This window comes from Struthio camelus, chromosome 1 (genome assembly GCF_040807025.1).
Source record: "Struthio camelus isolate bStrCam1 chromosome 1, bStrCam1.hap1, whole genome shotgun sequence".
Lineage (NCBI taxonomy): Eukaryota > Metazoa > Chordata > Aves > Struthioniformes > Struthionidae > Struthio > Struthio camelus.
The window spans coordinates 75968884-75989448 of NC_090942.1; the positions used below are offsets into that span (position 1 = coordinate 75968884).

Consider the following 20565-nt stretch of genomic DNA (forward strand, 5'->3'; position numbering starts at 1 on the left):
TGTGTATGAGCATACCTGGCTATATCTATCAATCACAGATTTTTTAGTAACTCATTTTAAATCCAAGCCAGTCATTCTAATTTGTTTCCTCGTTTGTTTACATATCTGACATGTTGTAATTGTTTTGTAGGTGACCAATGGATACTTTTCATGGGGCAGTGGTTTAGCTACATTATCCAATATAAATATCAGAATCCCAACAGGTAGGATAAATGCACGGTTTAAACATGAAATATGTGATATCGGATTGCTATTAACTCCATTTCTTCATGTTGTGGCATGCACAAAATTACACATTTAGTTTGTTATAAGGAAAAATGGAGGATGAAAAGATATACAAGGTCATGAACTATATGGGTCACGGAATTATATCATTAACCTGAAGTATTACAAATTAACAAAAAATTGCATACCTTTTATTTTATCTATTAAAAAAAATACCAAAAGCAGGAACAAAGTCAACACTAAGAAGAAATATGAAAAGGATGATTACAGAAAAATTCATTATTATTTTAATAGTCAAATTTAAAAAAGGAGAACTTCAGACTGGGCTGGACCAAGGGTCCATCTAGTTCCATATTTTGTTTCCAGCAGTGGCTACCAGTTGATGCACAGGGACACAGCTGACATATATTATAACCTCTTCTCCCATTCTTCATCCTTACACTCTCCCAGTGCCAAGTATTTTTAGCTCAGAGAATTTCCTTAGCCTCACGTGATTTGTCTCTTGAATAATCCCCAATGACTTTCTTTTTCGAGTACTTGTCCAGTCTGTATCTGAGCTCCTGTAAATTTCTTGCATCTACAACACCCTTTGTGATGAGTTCCACAGATTTACACAACACAATTTCTTTTGGAAGACTTATATAACAAGTGTGAAAACTAATTATTATTTTCTATCATTATTATTATTATTACTACTACGACTACTACTACTACTACTACTACTAGAATAAAAGTCCTGACACTACTCTGTTGCTAGTTCATATTATATTTTATTTTAGTGCTTAGTTTTAAAACAGCTTGTTACTTTAGGTTGACCCATGTTGGCTGACATATAGTTATTATTAAGTCAGCCCAAAGTACTCCAGATCATTTGTTTCACTGTACCATTAGGAGTCCTAGACATTTGTGCTGGCCCTGTCCAACATTTAATGCTAGCAGAAGGTCTTTGCTTGGAGGAGCTTACAGCCTAAAGTCATGGGCTTGCAAGCTGGATGAACCAGTGTAACAGATTACCTCCTCTGGAAGGAATGAGTCCATTAACTCACCAGTTGGTGAAAAGCTAACCTAGCAAACAGACTAACTAGCAAAGTTAGCGAGTTCTCCTAGTTCATGGGAATATCTGACGAGGACCTGTGCCACCATATAGTAAGAGTGCAGAGTGGCAGCGGGGGAAGGAGGAGTAGAGCAAAAGAGGAAAGAGTAATGGATCTTCTTCTTTCAGTTGCAGTGACCTGTTAGATTGGCCTAAATTTTCATGGAACCAAAGACTCAATAAGTACTCCCCACTTTATATCATTTCATCTTAAATAACCTCCCCAAAGTAACACATTCCTACATATTGTATAATATATCATAGCAGTATTCTCATTTCTTTGGAGATTAGTGTGTACTAGTACTTTCTCAAAGTATTTGTCCATGGATGAACACATGCAATATTGGATACTAGCAAATTTAACCAACTATTTAAAGTACTCTAGAATTGGATCTGGTTGGGCCTAGTGGGCTTGAGTTGAATCTTTTTTTCCTTTTTTTAAAAATGTGTTTATTATTTTAATTATCACAGGTCAGATGACAATGATTGTGGGTCAAGTTGGCTGTGGCAAGTCTTCACTTCTCCTCGCTATATTGGGAGAGATGCAGACGCTGGAGGGAAAAGTTCACTGGAGCAAGTATGTTTCCTATAGCTCTTAACCGCTGTATTCTTTTAAAAAGGAAATGCAGCAAATAACAGGCATTTCCATACTATCTCCAAATCACTGTTTGGTAAGAACAATTTACCTTTGTTGTGTTTCATCAAAGGTGTTTACTGTCTAGTAATGTTTCACATAGCACTTGCAACTGAAGTTGTGAAAATAGTGATATTTTTCAAAAAGCATTGAAGGAATGGGACAGTTAACAAACGTAAAAGAAAAGACAGTGCTCCAGTATGAACTCCTACCTTGATTATTAAGTCAGCCCCTGTGTTTTCCACACTGTTATACTGCAACTGTATACCTGTGATGAAATGGCAGGCTAGAGCATCTTCAACATGTGAGGCATGAGCATACAGCAAAGGTTGTCTTTCCCACTCAGTGACACTGCTGCTAGCAGAAAAAGGTTACATAATGTGAGCAATGCTTTCCCCTCTCCCTGGTGTCTGTCCAAGCCTCAGCCTATGGAAATCAGTGTAATTCTTCACACTAACATCTACAGAAAGCATCTGAGGGGCACCGAATACCTAGAGAGCTAAGGTTCAAAAGAAGCTATTGTTGAGGAGAAAGTTGCCTATGAGGTCAGGCTTCTGGATCCACATGAATTCACACCCAATGAGTGAGAACTTCACATAGATACTAGGTGGGATAGCAATCAGTATTCCTGCCATAGGGCAGGACAGAGGCCGTGGAAGAGATGTGCTATAACCCTAGGACTATCTCTGAGATTTTAAAGATCAATTCTGTTTCTCTACATCTAGCATGCCAAACTCTTCTTAATGAATATTGGAAGAACAGAATCACAAAATAGTGGGGGTTGGAAGGGGCCTCTGGAGAGGTCCATCATCTGGTCCAAAACCCCTGCTCAAGCAGGGCCACCTAGAGCAGGTTGCCCAGGACCATGTCCAGTTGGGTTCTGAGTATCTGCAAAGATGGAGATTCCACAGCCTCTCTGGGCAATCTGTTCCAATGTTTAACCATCCTCACAGTAAAAAAGTGTTTTCTTCTGTTCAAGCGGAATTACCTGTGTTTCAGTTTGTGCCCATTCCCTCTTATCCTGGAGAGGGCAGAGAGGATGAATTTTGCCACAGAGACCAACATTTTGTTGCCTCATCCCTTGAATAGTTACCTGCTTTGTCATCTTTTTCCTACAGCAGTGTTGCAAGCTGGATAGTTTTTATTTTCCTGTACTAATACATGTGGCATTTTTTGTTCCCTAGCTGTATTTCACCGTCTGCTATTCTAAAACATATGATCTCACTGGAGTAGTAGGTACAGTTGGAGCCAAGGCAAGAATAACTTTTCTTTAATCAGATGTGAGTTTAAACTTTAATGAAAGAAGACTACCTGACCTATAGTAATAGCACATGTCACAGTTAATTCCTTGCAATGAGAATGTTGCCATCTCGATGAGGCATTTTGTTTTCTGAGTAATTAAAAAAAAAAAAAGAGTGAATAGAGTGTACATTAAAATTATTCTCATGACTTTTCAAAGATGTATTTGAGAAAGAATGTGCAAATCTCTCGGAAGAAAAGTTAGCATGTACTGAAGGGAAATTCTGAGATAATATGACAGGATCATTATCAGACAGGGACTAATAATCTTAACTTTGCTGATGGTGTATTTTTAACTGGTATCTGGGACGTGCTGAACATTTATCATTTCCTGCTCAGACAAGTTTGAGATTTTGCAGATGTTTAAATTTCTTAGGATTATTTCCTAAATTTGTTAATGTTTCCAAGTAAAGATTTCCAGTAAAGGTCACATTTTGCCCAGTGCCTTATGGCTGTATACTGTAATTAGTAATATGCATATCGGTTTTCCTGTTTTTGTCCTTTGTAAACTATACTCTCCGAGACACACTACTCGAGTATCACGATGTTCAACAGAGATTAAGTCTATATTGTCTGTGCATTAGCAGTCTCTACATAGCCAAACAGGTAACTCAGCTGTTTGTGAGCATCGGAGGCCTTACTGAGTGACTCTGTTCATTGCAACCTATAATTTACTACTGCAGTATAGCTGAATGCAAATATAGTTATGTTTTGCTGATAATTTCAGACTGCCTGGCAAAGAGATAAATACAGAAGGATATCTCAGGTATTTAACTAGATGGATCCTGTTGCTGTACTCAACAAAATCATAGTAAAGGTTCTATTTATGCTCTTAAATCCCTTTCCATATGATTCCTCATGCATGACTAATGTAGCTACTGATCCAGGGATGAAATTCCCCAACAAATTTAGATTAAACAGCACAGTTATAGTAATGATGGATCAGACTTCAGCCTGATTTATATTGCAGTAATCCTGTCATAAATCTTTCTGAAGGCCCATCATGGAGCTTGGGTACACTATTTTTGTTGTGGTTGGCTGCAGAGAGAGCTAGCTGTACATCCTATTGGCAGGGCTGTCACCGGTTCAGTATCTTAGGAAAAGAAAGTATTTTAGTGCATCTTTCTTTAAGAGATCTTGGCCGGGACAAATCTTATGGGCCAGATTTCATTTCTTCCCTGTTAAATAAGACATGTCTCAGATATATTACAAACCTTAGACAAGGAGCTGGCTTTCAGTTTTCCCAGTGGACGATGGACAAGAGAATCTTCTTAAACACTGATGCGTGAGGCCATCCAGATTCAGTTATTCAGTTGAGCCTTTTGTGAGGCTCAGAAAAGATCTAAGTTACAAACTGTTAAGTCTATACAGAAACAGATGTGGGGAATACACAGACATGTATTCCCCGTATCCACACCAAGTCAGAACCATCTTCACCTAGTATACATCTTCTATTTGTTGAACTTGTTTCTGTGCCGAAAGGTTACTGTCTATCAAGTGAATAGCATGGGCAACACAAGAATTATGAATTAGAGCCTCCCAAATGGCCTGTTCTGCACTTAGGCTATAAAAGGCTTCAAGAAAAATTAGGAAATGTCAGTGTTGCCTTCAGCAGGATTACCAAGAGCAACTGCTTATCAAAGGTTGCAGCCACATGAGTCTGTAGAAGACAACGAAGGATATCATCCATAGACAGATAAATAGTTGGCCAGATAATTGTCCGCAGCCAAAGTATGCATGACTGGTAGCCCTCCTGTGCTGCTATGGCTGGTGGCAATAACTGGAAGATCACAGAATCACAAAACAGGACCTCTGGAGATCATCTAGTCCAACACCCCTGCTCAAGCAGGGTCGCCTAGAGCACGTTGCCCAGGATTGTGTCCAGACAGCTTCTGAATATCTCCAGAGAAAGAGACTCCACTACCTCTCTGGGCAACCCGTTCCAGTGCTCTGTCACCCTCACAGGAAAGAAGGTTTTCCTCATGTTCAGATGGAACTTTCTGTGTTTCAGTTTATGCCCGTTACCTCTTGTCCTGTCGCTGGGCACCACTGAAAATAGTCTGTCCCCATCCTCTTGACACCCTCCCTTTAGATATTTCTATACAGTGATGAGATCATCCCTCAGTCTTCTCTTCTCCAGGCTGACCAGGCTCAGCTCTCTCAGCCTTTCCTCACAGGAGAGATGCTCCAGTCCCCTAATCATCCTTGTAGCTCTCCACTAGACTCTCTCCAGTAGTGCCATGTCTCTCTTGTACTGGGGAGTCCAGAATTGGACACAGTACTCCAGGTGAGGCCTCACCAGGGCTTAGGAGAGGGGCAGGATCATCTGTTGGCAACACTCTTTCTAATGTATCAGCCACTTCTCCCAGTTTTGTATCATCAGCAAAACTGCTGAGGGTGCACCCTATCCCTTCCTCCAGGTCACTGGTGAATACTTTGAACAAGACTGGACCCAGGACTGACCCCCGGGGGACACTGCTAGCTACAGGCCTCCAACTAGACTCTGTGCCACTGACCACAACCCTCCGAGCTCGGCCATCCAGCCAGTTCTCAATCCACCTCACTGTCCACTCATCTAGCTCACGCTTCCTGAATTTACCTAGGAGGATGTGATGGGAGACAGTGTCCAAAGCCTTGCTGAAGTCCAGGGAAACAACATCCACTGCTCTGCCCTCATCTGCCCAGCCAGTCATTCCATCCTAGAAAGCTATCAGGTTGGTCGAGCATGATTTCCCCCTGGTGAATCCGTGCTGACTATGCCTGATCACCTTTCTTTTCCTGCACATGCCTAGAGATGACATCCAGGATGAGCTGTTCCATCACCTTTCCAGGGACTGAGGTGAGGCTAACTGGTCTGTAGTTCTCTCCTTCTCGCCGCTTTTTGAAGTCTGGGGTGACACTGGCTTCCTTCAAGTCCTCAGGCACTTCTCCTGTTCTCCGTGACCTTTCCAAGATGATGGAGAGTGGCCTAGCAATGACATCCGCCAGCTCGCTCAGCACTCGTGGGTGCATCCCATTGGGGCCCATGGATCTGTGGGCCTAAATGATCTCTAACCTCATCCTCCTTGACCAAGGGAAAGTCTTCCTTTCTCCAGACTTCCTCTCTTGTCCCCAGGGTCTGAGGGCTGGCCTCAGCAGTAAAGACTGAAGCAAAGGCGGCATTCAGTAACTCTGCCTTCTCTGTATCCTTTGTCACCAGGGCACCCACCCCATTCAGCAGCGGGCCCACATTTTTCCCTAGTCTTCCTTTTGCTACTGATGTATTTGAAGAAGCCCTTCTTGTTGTCCTTGACATCCCTTGCCAGATTTAATTCCAAACGGGCCTTGGCCTTCCTTATCCCATCTCTGCATACTCTGACAACCTCCCTGTATTCCTCCCAAGAGGCCTGTCCCCTTTTCCACATTCTGTGTACTTCCTTCTTCTGTTGGAGTTTTGCCAGGAGTTCCTTGCTCATCCATGCAGGTCTCCTGCCTGCTTTGCTGAACTTCTTACTCATAGGGATGCACCGATCTTGAGCCTGGAGGAAGTGACGCTTGAATATTAACCAGCTCTCCTGGACCCCTCCTTCCTTCTAGGGCTTTACCCCATGGGATTCCTCCCAAGTAGGTCCCTTAGAGGCCAGAGTTTGCTCTCCTGAAGTCTGGGGTCACGATCCTGCTTATTGTCCTGCTTCCTCCTTGGAGGATCCTGGACTCCACCATCTCATGGTCACTGCAGCCAAGGCTGCCCCCAACCTTCACATCTCCAACTAGACCTTCGTTGTTTGTTAGTACAAGGTCCAGCAGCACACCTCTCCTCGTTGGCTTCTCCACCACCTGTGTCCAAAAGTTATCCTCAGTGCTCTGCAGGAACCTCCTGAATTGCTTGTGCCTTGCTGTGTTGTTCCTCTAGCAGATGTCAGGGTGGTTGAAGTCCCCCATGAGAACCAGGGCCTGTGATCGTGAGGCTACTTCCAGCTGTCTGTAGAAGGCCTCACCGACAACTTCCTCCTGGTCAGGTGGCCTGTTGTAAACCCCACAACAGTGTCGCCCATGTTAGCCTGCCCTTTAATCCTTACCCATAAGCTCTCAACAGGCACTTTATCCGCCCCTAGGCGGAGCTGCATACATTCCAGTTGCTCCCTCACATAAAGGGTAACTCCACCACCTTGCCTTCCTGGCCTGTCTTTCCTAAAAAGCACACAGCCCTCCATGACAGCATTCCAGTCATGCGAGCTATCCCACCACGTCTCTGTAACTGCAATGAGATCATGGCCCTGTGACTGCACACAGATCTCTAATTCTTCCTGCTTGTTCCCCATGCTGCGTGCATTGGTGTACAGGCATTTTAGGGATAGTACTAAATAATTCCTCTGAACTGTTGGATAGAGTCTGTATAAGTGCTTGGTCCTTGGAAATCTCTTGCCTATATATTAGAAAATGAAATGATCTGTCCTGCCATTACAGTGATATCCTAGAAATTTTCTATCCCTTTATTCTCCTCCACATTCATTTTGCAGGCTGAGGGGATCTGGGCCCAGCTAGAGATGCATTAGTCTATTTTAAAAGGTCCAGGGTTAGTATACAAATTGTTCAACCTTCAACAAAGTCTTTTGTTAACTTTTCCTTAAACCTTTGATTTAAATATGTTTCTGAGAGATCAGCCTGCATAGTCAAAAATCATATGAATGTAACTACTCAGTCTAATCAGTTTGTTCTTTCCTGTCATTTCAGAATTGAACTCTCTATGCCCTGTTTTGTGGAATATGTATATTTTATGATACAGAATAAAAATCAGTATAAACAAGCACATTTCATTAAAAAGGAAATTAGAGCAAAGATTACTAATCCCAGTGTGCAAATAAAAACCTCTTTATGGAAATCTCAGGAGCTTCAGTTTCAGCCCACTCCCATGCCCTGCAATTGCATCACTTTCTTGAATTGGGTAATAAAGTATGAGACCAAACACTTGATCTCCGTATTTGTGAAGGCCCCAGCTCAGCAGAGGTCTTACACGTGTTTATTTATGAGATTATTCATGAACATGGGTTCTCACAGACCTCAGAATTCAGGAAAATTAAAACATAATTGTCAAGTTAAGCATGCAATGAAATATCTAACCAAGAAAGAAGAGTTTGAGAAACTGGGATCCTAAAATTAGTCCGTGTCCATTCAGTTAACCTATTTGATTATAATGGAAAGTATAGTGGTTCTGGTAAGGAATTACAAGGGATCTTACAAGGCTTGTGCCCAGTTTTTGTAAAATTGTACCTCAATGGGCACTCCCAAACCTACCTATGAGAGCATTATCATCTCTTTTGTTGTCTACCGTTTTAATGCACTGCTGATAAGTTTGTAGTTTTTTAACAGCAGAAATTTCATTTTTCCTCTTTTTTGGTTTGGCTTGACCTTATTTCTCCTCTTTTCTTAAACTCCTGTTAGACTCCATCTTTTGCTTTCTCGTAACTTTTTTTTCCGTTGTAGAGAAGACCGGAAGCTTCTTCTGAATAAACGACCAACTTTAGTGAAACAATATCTGTTCTGAGCCTTGATTTGGGGTTCTCTGACCCTGCTGAGATAACCAACAGTGCTTATTCACCTCGCATGCTATAACATCTTCTGCGGCTATTGGTGCTCCAAGAAAACACACTGACTGTGCATCTCAAGAGGCATGAATTATCAGGGCTCTTAGAGCTGATGTGCAGCACATAAAGCAAACATGTCTCAATTCTGGCACTTTGGGAAGATGTTAAATATGTGAGTCTGGCATTATGAGGGCTCTGCTGTTAGAATTATGCATTTGCCAGACTTGGATATTCCAGAGTGCAGCTGCTGTTGCTGGTATCCCCGCAGGCAAGCAGACATTTCCGTCTCAGCAGTAAACTATTTCATCTGGAGGATTCCTAAGCTTGGGAGAGGAGGATTTGCTTTTTTTTTTTTTTTTTGAAGTTAGGCAAATAACAAATTAATAATATCATTTTTTTAGTCCCTTCTGATGTCTATTTCCATTTACCTGGCATAACCTTACTCTTTTAGGTTTTGCAGTTTGCAGTGATGTGTCATCATTGCTGGCAGAGGAGATCATCACTACTTCAGACCTCCTGTGTCTAGCATTCCATGCTCTCAACACTGTTAGCAAGTCAATTAATAACAAGGGAAAACTGCAAAATCATTACTGCCACTGCATGTTCTTGAAAATGTATTTCATGAATGCATTCCTTAAGAAGTGGAGACTGACTGGAAAAGCCTAGGCATTGTAGTGTCATGCATATCTTGATGCAGCCTCATTTTACCACTGTAGACCCGTGTTCAAAACCTTTCCTGATTCACAAGTAAAACTCTGTTATCTGCACCTTACAAAATCTTATCTGCAAGGCTTACCATTGCTCCAGGAGAAATGTGGAATTAGAATAGCTCTCAACTTTTGTAGGTCATTGGTGGAACAGAATGGAGAAGCTGACCTATTGTTTGTCAACCTTTTATATGCCCAGGCTATATTAATAATTCTGTTTTCTAGTAGATGTTACATTATACTTTTCATTTTTAAAACATTTTCTAGCATTACTGTCAATTTGCCTGTTCAACAGCTACACACTATAGATATGAAACTGTTGAAATTAGAAGTTATATGCTGCTAATCGGACTTGGGGTTTTTTCCCATTAAGAACAAATAACCCTAACTGATGTTGAGTTCTTAAAATTGTGTATTAGCTTCAGTTTCCCTAAATATAAAACTTGCACAAAATGTTATTCTCTATATTTCCAGCTTACTAAATGTCATTTACCATAACTTACAGTGTAAATGAAACTGAACCTTCTTTTGAAGCATCCAGAAGGTATTATTTCTGTTTTTAGTGTATTTGAATACACTCATTTGTTTCTTCAGAATCTCCTCGAACCTTCATCTTTGTACCTTTCAGCCATTTCTGTGTTTTCTTATCATGTCAATAATCATTTACTGTAGGATTAACTGACAAATTGTGTTAAATCCAGTGGATCCCAATCTTTTCCAGCCGTTGTACCACTACCTCAATTTAAAGGCTAACATCTTAGAAAGGGCCAAGTCTTGTCCAGAAGATGTGGAGTACTCCCAGCTCACATTCAACACACCTGGGAGCTTAGTGTGCTCCATATCCTGCAAGACAGAGCCTCTATATATGAGATACCATTACCTGTGCCCTCCCATTTGTTTGCATGTTTTCTGATCAGTGCACAGCTGTGCGACAGAGCAAGGCAGACAATGTGCGAAGGGAGCTGGATGTGCTCCAGCTGAAGTCAGTTAGTGATTCCAGCCCTGACTTCAGTGAAAGGGCCTGCTGTTTTAAAAGAAGGGCAAACTAGACTAAAAGCATTTCATGAGTGGCAAACAAGTAGTGGCACACGTAGCTGTGGTTGGGAGCCACATCATTATTTGATAGCTGATAATCCTGAGGACATGTTTCCATACTAGCATATATTGAACTGCTAAAACTCCTAAAAATTTTTGGGATGCTACTGACTGCTTAGATCTAACCAGCTATTTCTCATACCCTAGCACCCTCTCTCTCATTAGCAAATCCTAGATACTTACAATCAAAACCATAAAAAAAGTTTGATCTGAAGCAATATAAACAAAGAGACTGAGAAGGAGGGTAAGCACTCGGATTCACAAGTCATTACCATTCACACCAGCTTCATTACACATCTCAGAAAAATGTCTGAAATTGTATGGTCTTCTTTGCCACAGTACATAGGCATATCAGCTACTGTACACATGTTATTAGGTATTTAGACATATTTACATTATTTTTTTAAATTATACATTTAAAATTATATCTAATAATTAGTTGGGAGATTGCAATGATTCCTTCCAAATCTGTATCAAATTGCCCTCTTTTTCAATATCATGTCAGTCCACTGAGGATCTAATACCTTTTCTCAGCAGATGTTTTTTTGTTTTAAGTGTATTTCAGGTGAACAGCCATGTAAAGTAATCTGAAATTTCACAAAGTAGTGAGTTAAATGTGCTGATGACAATAAAACAGTGCCTTTTCACTGCCTGTTTTGATATTGGAGAAAAAAATTACCAAATAACTTGTCTGAAAATCTCATCATTTTGACTATTTGTAATTCACTTTTGCACTGAAATTGCAGTTACTAAATTGAGGTAGGTACCAGAGGTCTGTAGTAAGACAACCTAGAATATAGATTTGGCCATCAGGGGAGAGAGTGGGTGCTGTTCTAACAAAAGATCTCATGTAAAGCTCTTCCCTCCATTTTTGTAACAGCTGCTTTGTCTATGTGTTTCTCTGTGTTTGTTTTTTTTTTTTTTATGAACACTCATTGTTACCCCTGATTCTCAGACATTTCCCAGGGGTACTTTGCTTTTTATTAATGCTTTTTATCTGTGTATCTCTAGTAGAAACAGATACTCGGTGGCTTACGCAGCTCAGAAGCCGTGGCTATTGAATGCAACAGTGGAGGAAAACATTATCTTTGGGAGCCCATTTAACAAGCAGAGGTAATTATCAATCCACTTGCAGTGGCAAAAGAGGGAAATTTGCAGACTCTGAAAAATGTCTGTGGACATATTACCCCTGGGGTGGATTTAGCTCACCTGACTTCAGCCATTTCAAAGCAGGATTTCTACTTTAAACTGCTCTTTCAGGGTCTCCTCTCTAAGCAGGATGCGTGTCTTGGACATGTGTGAGGAATCACACACTGGCAGTGGCTCTCTCTCTCCATGGGATACAAAGGAAGCCATATATATATTTTTCAAGCAGCTAAAGTTAGGTGAGACGAATCTCATCCTTGGAGACTAATGACATTTTTAATTTTGTTTAATGGAGCCTGAGGTTGCCAGAGGACTCTGTAAGCAGAGATATTCGGCATGTTTCTATTGAGTTTTATGTCCTAATACTGCTGTGATCGAGGTACTGTAGCAGCCACTTTACAGAAACACTTCGCGGGTTAAGATGGGGTGCCTCATGTGTGCTTACCTCAAGGAAATAGCCTTAATTCTTCCTTGGAAAACACGGGAGAAGGGAATGTGAAAGCTGAGGTGCACAACTTGTATTTTACCTGTCTAGCACTTCCTCCTTATGTCCTTCTAAAAGGTCAGCTAACAAACACAGTGGCAAAAGTGTCTTGATTTAAGGAAAATAAATTGCTGAAGCTTTCAAAAGCAACACTCACTTTGTTTTAAGTCATGAAAAAATACATCCTATTCCTCTCAGTGTGTGCTTTGCTAAGATGTATGATTGCATTCCTGCTTAATAAAAATTAGCAATGAGCGAATAGGTCAAAGTCCAGATGAGCGTGTAAAATGTCAGGTGCCAGATTCTTACCTCGTGCAAAACAGCCTAACTTCACTCGTATCAAAGGGGAAAAGCTGAATTATACCACTGAAAGAGTCCGATCCCAGCTGCTTATTAGCATACCATCCAAAGTACCCCACAGAGCTAGAAATCTCCTAAGAGAATTTGAGTTCCTTCAAGTGGTTTCCTGATTCTGGCAACATCAGAAGTACTGTAAGAACCCTTTGTCCTGTAATATCACATTGAAGTAAATGTAGAGGCACTTAAAATGGGAAGAATAATAACAAATTGAAAATGGCTTTGAATACTTCAGAGTCCAGCAAAATAGTTCCATGGCAGGGAGGAATGTACTCAGTAATTTAAGTCATCAAATCTTTAAAAAAAGTAGACTTACCAGTAATGATCTCTAATAAAGATGCCATTTTTTTGTAATGCTTGCCCCACTTATTTTTGCAATTATCCGGCCATCACAGAGCCACAATGACTTAGCAGTGAATTTGAGCTGGAGTTTTTTGTGCTACCAAAGAAAGTGGTTGGCTAGATAATTGTGATAACCATATTGTTTTTACAGGTACAAAGCTGTTACAGATGCATGCTCTCTGCAGCCTGACATTGACTTACTACCATTCGGTGATCAGACAGAAATTGGAGAAAGGGTAAATAATATGAAGGCTTTTATACCTGCTTAGACTATGTATTAAGAAGACTCTCCCTGGCATCACTCATCTGGACAGTATTAGGGTCCCAGCCTCATAAATAACTAGTAATTCACCAGGGCTTATTGCAGTTACTCTATTTTAACTGTTACAACATTCTGGATAGACGTGACATTGAGCAGGGTATTCTGACACTAGCCTATATTACCATGTGATCTCTAATCTGGAGAGCTCAGGACAGGTGTAAATCTAAATAATTCATTTTGTTTCAGAAGTCAGAATTTTCCCCCATGCATATACTGTTTTTTTCAAATGACATAGAATTACTATATTGGATTTTATGATACATCATGTAAAAGAACACAGATACTCAAGGGACGAGTATTGTACATAATTCATAAGAAAATTGCAAAAGATTCATACCTGCACTTATTTTGATAAGTTTGTTGGTCATTGTAGAATAAACTTACACCAGTGGCAGTAGTAACAAGATAAGCTGACTTTAAAGTGAGTGGAAACATAGCCCTTTTACGGTATGTCTATATGGCAAAGAGGTATTGTTATAAGTGAAAATTCAGTAAATTTATATTGTATGTAGTGTCCTCCCAGAAAATAGGGTTACTTGGCACTGATCTCAAACCAGTAGAGCTTTATTCCCAAGCTCTTGTAAAGCACATCTCCATTACAGTCTGAATGTATGAATGAGTTAGTTTTAAAAAGCTAACTCCAGCATCTCAATAATGCATACGTGGCAGAATAAAGCTTGATTGGAACATCCTTGGGTAAATATTTGGACAGCTGGACAAGGCTGAGCACTGTACAGCCACGGCATAGATCTCGGTACACAAGCTAGCTAGCTTATTAACACCTCAGGGATGTGCACATGAGGGGTAATCCATCCTTGGACTGCAGGGTGGACATGCCACAAGTGAAACTGTCAGCTTAATGGCTGAAAAAGTTTTGGAAGGGGAAAAAACTTTTGTTAATATGCTCCTTTTTAATAGCTACATCTTAGTTTTTCTTTCATTAAAGTTTAAAAAAGCTTTTTTAAAAGCTTTTTCCCTTGTTCTGTATCTCAAAAAAATTTTATTTTGATCATAGTCTCCAATATTTTGCTTGCATATTGATGTTACTATTGGTTGCATTTTTCAATCTAAGAAGCCTGTTAAGCTTAGAGAAGGTCTTTATAATTCATGATTACTTTCTGAATAATCATTTTTTCTTGGGATAGTGTACAAGGATTATGCTTATTTATCAACAGGATTAGCACTTTAACTAAGCCTTTGCTTTTTATCAGAACTCTGTATAATCATAAAATACCACATTTCTCATGTCCTATCATAATATTTATTCAAATATGCATGTTTCTGATCCATTATATTTATTAGGGGATTAATTTAAGTGGCGGCCAACGACAGAGAATCTGCGTAGCTCGAGCGCTCTATCAGAACACCAACATTGTCTTCTTGGTAAGATTATTCTTTCTCATATGAAGTATGGAAAGTTAGTAATAAAACTGTCATTCCTTATATTTAGCTTTTCCATAGAGACTTGTATTCAACTCCCAGTCCAAATTACAGAGATAGGAAATAAACAGCCACCAGAGGCAGTACTAAAGCATACTGAGCAACTGATGAAGGACGGATCTCTTACAGAGATTACCACTGAAAGAGTGGAACAGATCCTTTAACTTGCACTCACTCCCAGTGATAATCTAGTATCAACATGGGCCTACTGAAATTAATAGGGCTTCTAGGTAAGCAAAAGCATCATAATGCAGCATGATTCTGGAGAATGAACAGACTGAGCATTCAGCAGTCTCCTGCTGAATAGTTGCATATTAACATGCTTACTGAGACACCCCTGGAGAAGTCAAGAAACAAAGTCTGAATATTGTCTTACTGCTAGCCGTACTCACTCCAAGTGAAAGACCAAGCACATCTGCAGCTTAGTTTGGAGAAAAGTAACAAGCACCTGTCTCTGTTTTATCTCATCTGTGTCAGATTCTCACCAAGATTAGGCCCAAGCTTGTGGCTTAGATCCCAGCATTTTCTAATTTGGATGAGACATTTCAGATCTAGTTTTCCTGATCAGGTTTACCCCATACTGTCTTTGTGCTACCAGCAGCGCACAGATCTAGACATGAAAAATGAACTGAGTTATTGCTATGAATCAACAAGTTATGGATTCTAGCTCACTGTGTCATAGTTTACCCCTCTGACTAGGTCTTAGTCATTAGAGAGTGCTGAAAGGTTAGCAATGGCAGATGTTTCCTATTTTAAAAAACTATTGAAATAAAACAATAATAAAAAAGCTGGGTTTTTTAATTTTTTATTTCAGGATGACCCGTTCTCTGCACTGGACATTCACTTAAGTGATCACTTAATGCAGGAAGGGATTTTGAAGTTTCTCCAAGAAGACAAAAGGACTCTTGTTCTGGTGACACATAAATTACAGTATCTACCGCATGCTGACTGGGTAAGAGAGGAGACACCACGATGCAGATTTGCTAATGGTGAACATATATAGCACCACGACACTTGACAAGATCACTATTCTTCTGTGTAATAGAGTTCCTCCTTCCTGATTTTATATGTCATATAGCTAACTGCAATCTTACACAGTATGTGTTTTATAGTAGTAGGAACAAATTTACTTCAGTTTTTTTGATTGAAAGCCACAGAAGAACTGTGACTTAATTGCAAGTATGACTGTTATTTCTTATGTCTTGTCCATGTTTTTTACAAGTAAATTTGGATACAGATAAGCACAACTTATAGAAATTTCAGTGAATGAGTTGTGTCAACAAATTTAAAAAGTTATTGATAGAATGTAGTTGTATATGATAAACACAGAAAAGTGCATAATGGTAATCTCACCAGTACTGAGATATGTCTTGCAGCATCCAGGTCAGTCATTATGATAAATATGTCACTGAGTAGACCTATTGAATACTTTCTCTCCTAGATCATTGCGATGAAGGATGGAATGGTGCTCAGGGAAGGGACACTAAAGGATATCCAAACCAAAGATACTGAGCTGTATGAACACTGGAAAACTCTGATGAATCGCCAAGATCAAGAATTGGAAAAGGTAAACAGGAACATTTGGGCAAAGATGGGCTTTCCTGAAGGAAATATTTTTTGAATTATTTAAAACAAATCAAAACAGGTCAGCAAGCAAGTTTTAAACTAAACTTCAAGAAAAAACTTGTGAACTGTAAGGAGCTTTGCGGACTGGAATAAATTGTCTAGGAAGTGTGTGTATCATAGGAGGTCTGTAAGAGCACATTAGATAAACATCCTTTTGGGATGCTGTGCACAGCTGATTCTTTGCTGTGGCAAGGGGCAAACTAAGTAGCTTCCTAAAGTCTCTCATAGCCCTATAGCCTGAGAGCTCTATTATCATTTCAGAAGAGAAGGAATGAAAGAATGGAGGAAGGAGAGAGGGAAGAAAGTCAACAAAGCAGGATTTTCTGAAAGATAAATCCTAAAATACTGTGCTTTTGCATTCAGTGAGCTAAATGATACAAATACATTCTCTTTGAGGTTACTTTTAGTGCTATGACAGTGGCAGACAGCTGAGCTCTCAAATTAATGAAAAAGTTTTCTTATTACAGGATATGGAAGCTGACCAGACTACTCTGGAGAGGAAAACTCTTAGAAGGGCAATGTACCCCAGGGAATCCAAAGCACAACTGGAAGATGAAGATGAAGGTATGTTTCATCTCTTCACTTTACTCATTAACATGTATCATTGCATTTCCACTTGAATAATACATGGGTGGAGGTTCTTCACAATGAAATATGAAGATGTGGACACTTTGGTAATAATAGTGGATCGTCCAATACTTTGACCTGTTTAGAGCATGATTTGATTAATGGATTCTCCACAGAGTTCTCTATACATTGTGCAAGGATAAAGGTGTACAACAAGAAGTTAGTTTCTGTATTAACTGGTACTGCCAGGAGGTATTGAAGGGTGAGACAGCAGTAAAACAGTAGCAAGAAATGTAGTTAATGTAAATTGAGGTAGTTCTGTCTAATTGTTGGCAGGATGCTGTTAGATCAGCTGTGGCTGTGAATAGTCTGTACTAGGCTTTTGAAATACCACCATGTGGTCAAGTTTGTAGCTATTTTCAGTACCTTTTTGGATATGAGTTAATCTGCTGTTTTTCAAGCTGAGTCTGTTTATGGAAGTAGTTTGAGGATTTATTCTCAAGCTTAGCTTCTTGTATCACCCAGCTCGTGGTGGGACAGAGTGGCCTGAGATTCAGATTGACTTACTTTTCAAGTTGGGTGAGGGTTTTACTGGCAGCTGGCAACAAGACCAATCAAGAACATTTCTGGGATGCTAGACCAGGCATAAAGGGAGTATTCAGTCCTGGCAAGCAGTAGGATGGTACCAGGGAAGAGAACAGATGAATTGCATGCTTGCTAATAACTCTAAGGGAGCACTAACCACAGGGTTACTGATAAGTAGAATTCTTGGAGATGTTTAAATCAAGGTCACTCCCAAGCTCCTGCTTTTGGTCTATGCATGTTAGCCTTGCAACAAGCTAATCCAAGAGACTAGAAACCAATATCTTCTTCCTGGGGTAAGATAGAAAACACAGGGGAAAGAGGCATATCCATTTAGTCCACAGAACGCTTGAAAAATGCAGACATCATTAGGATCATAAAACACGTCAGTAACTTGAGGGCTGAAATGTAATCTGATATTGCACTCTAGTCACCCATACTTGTTATGTGACTTTGGGATCGCACATAGTGTCACTGTCCCAAAATGTGTGTAATTTCAACTTCAGGAAATCTCCTACTAATTCATTTTTAATGTTCGAAATCAGAAATGTGTTTCATGTACTGTCAGTTTAAGGCTATCTAGTAAAATCAGGTCAACATTTGCCTTCCCCAAGTGTATACTGAAAGGCTGTGAGAAGTTATGGTCTTATTACTTGAGAAATGTAATCTTGAAAAGGTAATGTGTATGCATATATGAAATATATATCTCCCAGAACAGAAGTCTGCCACTATGTTGTATTTCAGCATGGTGTGAATGATTCTCATATAGTCAAAGGTAGGATGGAAGAAATCTTAATCCCATGTCTGAACTCCTTTATATAGATAAAATTTTAGTACTTTTAAATAAAGTCAAAGTGAAATTCTCCTAAGCAACAGATGACTGAGCCTTTGGATGGAAAGCTTGGGAGACCATTCTATACCTTCCCATGTAACCCTGAGTGCTCTGTTGACTATGTAATAGAAGAAGCTGAACAGGATGGGAAAGGTTTTAGAATTGCGAGGCCTAGTATCTACTATAAGTGCAGTCAAAACTGCAGACTTGATTTACAAAAATATTTTATTAACAATACTATATCTGATTAAAGATTGACAGTCTACAGAGTTGCCCAAAGAGCACGAGAAATGTCTTTTGAAAATGTCTGAAGTGTTTGCTGTTTTTAAATGATAAATTGAAATTTGCCATTAAAAAGTACCATTCAAAACAAAAAAGTCAACCAAATCCAGTAAAACCTGGAATAATTCCCTGTGAAGTACTGAATCCAGACTAATTTGATCAAATGTCTGAGTCACAGAGGAAGAAGAGGAAGAAGATGAAGACGACAATATGTCAACTGTCTTGAGACTCAGGACAAAGATGCCATGGAAAACCTGTTGGAGATATCTTACATCTGGAGGATTTTTCTTGCTCTTTCTGATGATTTTCTCAAAGTTATTAAAACACTCAGTTATAGTAGCTATAGATTATTGGCTGGCTACGTGGACATCCATGGACAATGGAAATGAACTCAGGAATGCTGATGATGTTAAGAGCACAAAGAAGGTGGGCCATATCTTGGAGTGTGCTAGAAAAAAAAAAGGAAAGTGTTCTCTAATAATTGTTTGCTGTTTGTCTAAAACTAGTTAAACTAGAAAAACAGATAAATATAGTTAGATCAATTATTATATAGAATGGGTGAATTGATAAAATATAAGACAATTCAAATTTTATCAACCTTTTTGAACATATAAAACTGGAGAAGAAGCATATTTCCAGTTAGAAAAATGATTGGCGTACATTTTCAAAAGCAGGAAATTCATGCTTTCCATCTGTTTTTTAACACCTAAGTCAATGACCTCATTTGCCTAAGTGCTGGGTATCCAGTAATGTCCTGCCAGATAAAAACAGTCTCCAAAAGTTCTACTTAAATAGGACCTGCTTATTGCTGTAGATTTGACTAATATGCATATATCTCAGCAGAATCCATTTGGCAAATTTTCAGAAGGCTTAAATTTGTTAGAGTCCTGCCAGATTAGTTTAGGATTTGCTTTGTGAATTTTTTTGGTGCTTGAGCTTAATGGTGCGGAACTTTCCAATGTCTCTAAAATGCTTAAATTCTTTAGAGGTTCTGCTCTGGTTGTCTGAGTTTCTCAGCTAACAACTTACCTATTTACATATTTATCCAGTCAGTCTATCTCCAGAAATCTAAGTGCTTTCACTTCAAGGTCTTGAAGGATGCTCATCAGTAACTTGAGGGATCTTGAACATGGTCAGATCTTCTAATGGTGTCAACCTGATGAACTGCCGTTCCAGGATACTTCTTTTATTTCCCAAAGATTATATTAACATAATTATGTAGTACAGGCATTCTGACATACCAGCTTACTAGTGCCAGGTACTAATTTTGAAGAGCAGTGGATTGGGTTCTTCATAGTGGGTGGGGGGGGGGGAAGTGTGTTTATTTCTAGGATTAACATGTTTGTCATTTTGTTAGACCTATCATGTAGCTGTGTTCAGCATCCTTTCTGGAGCAGGGATTGTCCTTTGCCTCATCACATCTCTGACCGTGGAGTGGATGGGCCTCACAGCAGCCAAGAACCTACACCATAATCTACTCAACAAGATCATCCTTGGGCCAATCAGGTACTGCAAAAGTAATGCTCCTCCTGAAAAGCTACTTGTTTGAAACTGTGCTTTTTGTAACTGGGAGGGTACTCCTGTGAAAAGTTCTTTTCTTTGCCCAATTTCCTTCAAGTCCACAAAAAGTGAAAATAAAGAGAAGTGATCAAGGGAAAAACATTTTCATGTTGGAACATGTGAAATTCTGACCCCTTTTTTTCTGACAGAGATGTAAATGTCAGATGGCTAGCAACCCCCAAGGTTTAGATGTCAAGGAAGGTTTTGAGTGCAGACCTAGCTCAAGGGCACCCAGTTCCAAGGCTGAGCAATGGGCATGAATGGGCATGATGGGGACTCTGGGCTGCTTCGGGCAGCCAGGAGCCAGGTTCTGTGCACATTAACCACAGTCTCCCACAAGCAGTGGGTTGGCCAAAAGAGTGCCTGCATGTTGAGTACAGTTGTCACTGTTCTTCCATGAAACGCCTG

General features: G+C 39.8%; 1 protein-coding gene across 7 annotated transcripts in view; it reads left to right on the plus strand.

Annotated features, from left to right (window-relative positions):
- ABCC9 (ATP binding cassette subfamily C member 9) overlaps nt 1–20565 on the plus strand; it is an 84800-nt gene that overhangs the window by 40422 nt on the left and 23813 nt on the right. For 4 of the 7 annotated variants that reach the window (XM_068949624.1, XM_068949614.1, XM_068949627.1 and 1 more), the window contains exons 17-27: nt 131–203; nt 1790–1895; nt 10028–10066; nt 11629–11730; nt 13098–13182; nt 14571–14651; nt 15523–15660; nt 16150–16275; nt 16802–16898; nt 18776–19023; nt 19955–20103. In XM_068949624.1, coding sequence (XP_068805725.1) covers nt 131–203; nt 1790–1895; nt 10028–10066; nt 11629–11730; nt 13098–13182; nt 14571–14651; nt 15523–15660; nt 16150–16275; nt 16802–16898; nt 18776–19023; nt 19955–20103 — 1244 coding nt within the window. The remainder of the gene's footprint in view (nt 1–130; nt 204–1789; nt 1896–10027; nt 10067–11628; nt 11731–13097; nt 13183–14570; nt 14652–15522; nt 15661–16149; nt 16276–16801; nt 16899–18775; nt 19024–19954; nt 20104–20565) is intronic. The other 3 variants (XM_068949633.1, XM_068949615.1, XM_068949640.1) reach the window with 2 other exon arrangements.